The sequence below is a fragment of the Myotis brandtii genome, unplaced genomic scaffold (assembly GCF_000412655.1).
Source record: "Myotis brandtii unplaced genomic scaffold, ASM41265v1 scaffold642, whole genome shotgun sequence".
NCBI classification, from domain to species: domain Eukaryota; kingdom Metazoa; phylum Chordata; class Mammalia; order Chiroptera; family Vespertilionidae; genus Myotis; species Myotis brandtii.
This window is the reverse complement of record NW_005370473.1, coordinates 603091-604273: the sequence shown is the minus strand read 5'-3', so window position 1 is coordinate 604273 and position 1183 is coordinate 603091. Positions and strand designations below refer to the sequence as shown.

The 1183-nt window shown below is 35.1% G+C and overlaps 1 protein-coding gene across 1 annotated transcript; it reads left to right on the top strand.

The window, feature by feature from the left end:
* Positions 1-10: 10 nt before the first annotated feature.
* Positions 11-412, top strand: LOC102257265 (parathyroid hormone-like; the record flags this gene model as incomplete). The annotated part of the gene is made up of 2 exons (XM_005880571.2): positions 11-45; positions 163-412. Coding segments are annotated over 2 exons (285 nt in total), but the record flags the coding sequence as incomplete, so codon positions are not given.
* Positions 413-1183: the final 771 nt, after the last annotated feature.

The following is a 1183-nucleotide window of genomic DNA, read 5'->3' as shown; positions in this document are numbered from 1 at the left end:
GTTTGCAATTTGTTTTTTCGCAAAATCAGATGGGAAACCCATGAAGTAAGTAAAGTTTCTCGTTCTGCAAGGCGAGGACTTGGGGATTGGATTTTTAGGGCTGCCTTTATGATGGGAAGAGGAGAGCTAATGGATTGGCTTCTCTGTTTCTGTTCCCGACAGAAGGATAACTGTGAGTGAAATACAGCTTATGTATGACCGGGGTCATTATATGGAGACGATGAGAAGGCGGTTGTGGCTACGGGCATTGCTGGAGAAAGTGAACACGGCAGTTTCTATAGTTCCCAGGGATGATGTTTCCGGGAGGTCCCTAAGAAAGGAAGACAATGTGCTGTTTGAGAGCCATGAAAAACGCCTTGGAGACGCAGATAAAGCTGATGTGGATGTATTAACTAAGGTTAAATCCCAGTGAAAACACATCTATCAGAGCAGTGCTCCAGTCAGCCGAGGGCAACAATATTACATACTGCTAATGTTTCCACCCTCTATTATGATTATCAAGTACCAATATTTCTAATATTTCCAAACTTTACATGTAATCCAATGCTAGCCATGATAGCTATAATTTAATTGATTATTTTGATTTTATTTTCATTCAAGAGTCTTTTAATTATTCTCTTTCTGTGCCAGGAGGGATCCTTATTCTTTTTAAAGTATGTTATTGCATAATTTATAAAAGAATAAAATTGCACTCTTTAACCTATCTCTCATCTTTCAATGCAAAATAAAAAATGAATGATCCTGATTCTAAAAAAGTGACGTTAAGTATTTTTCACTTGTTATAAGAATATCTTTTTGGTTATAAGTAATACCAACATGTTTAAATGGATCATGACTAGGAAGAACAACATAAAATGGTTTTATTTCCAGTTTTATTGAAAAATAATGGACATACATTACTTATATAAGTTAAAGGTGTACAACAAGATGATTTGATTTACATATATTGTGAAATGATTATATGTTGAACACCATTCTTTTAGTAATATCATCAAAGTACCAGGTCCCCAAATCTTAGTAGCTAGATACTTTTGTCCTCTTCATTTCAGGAAAGATAATGAAATACTCAGAAAGGGAGAAAGTGATCTCAAACTTGAATGCAAAAGCATTTGCTTATGCACAAACCTACTGATCATATTTCTAGTCTGAACCCCAAATTCCATGGACTAGAGTTTTTGTATGT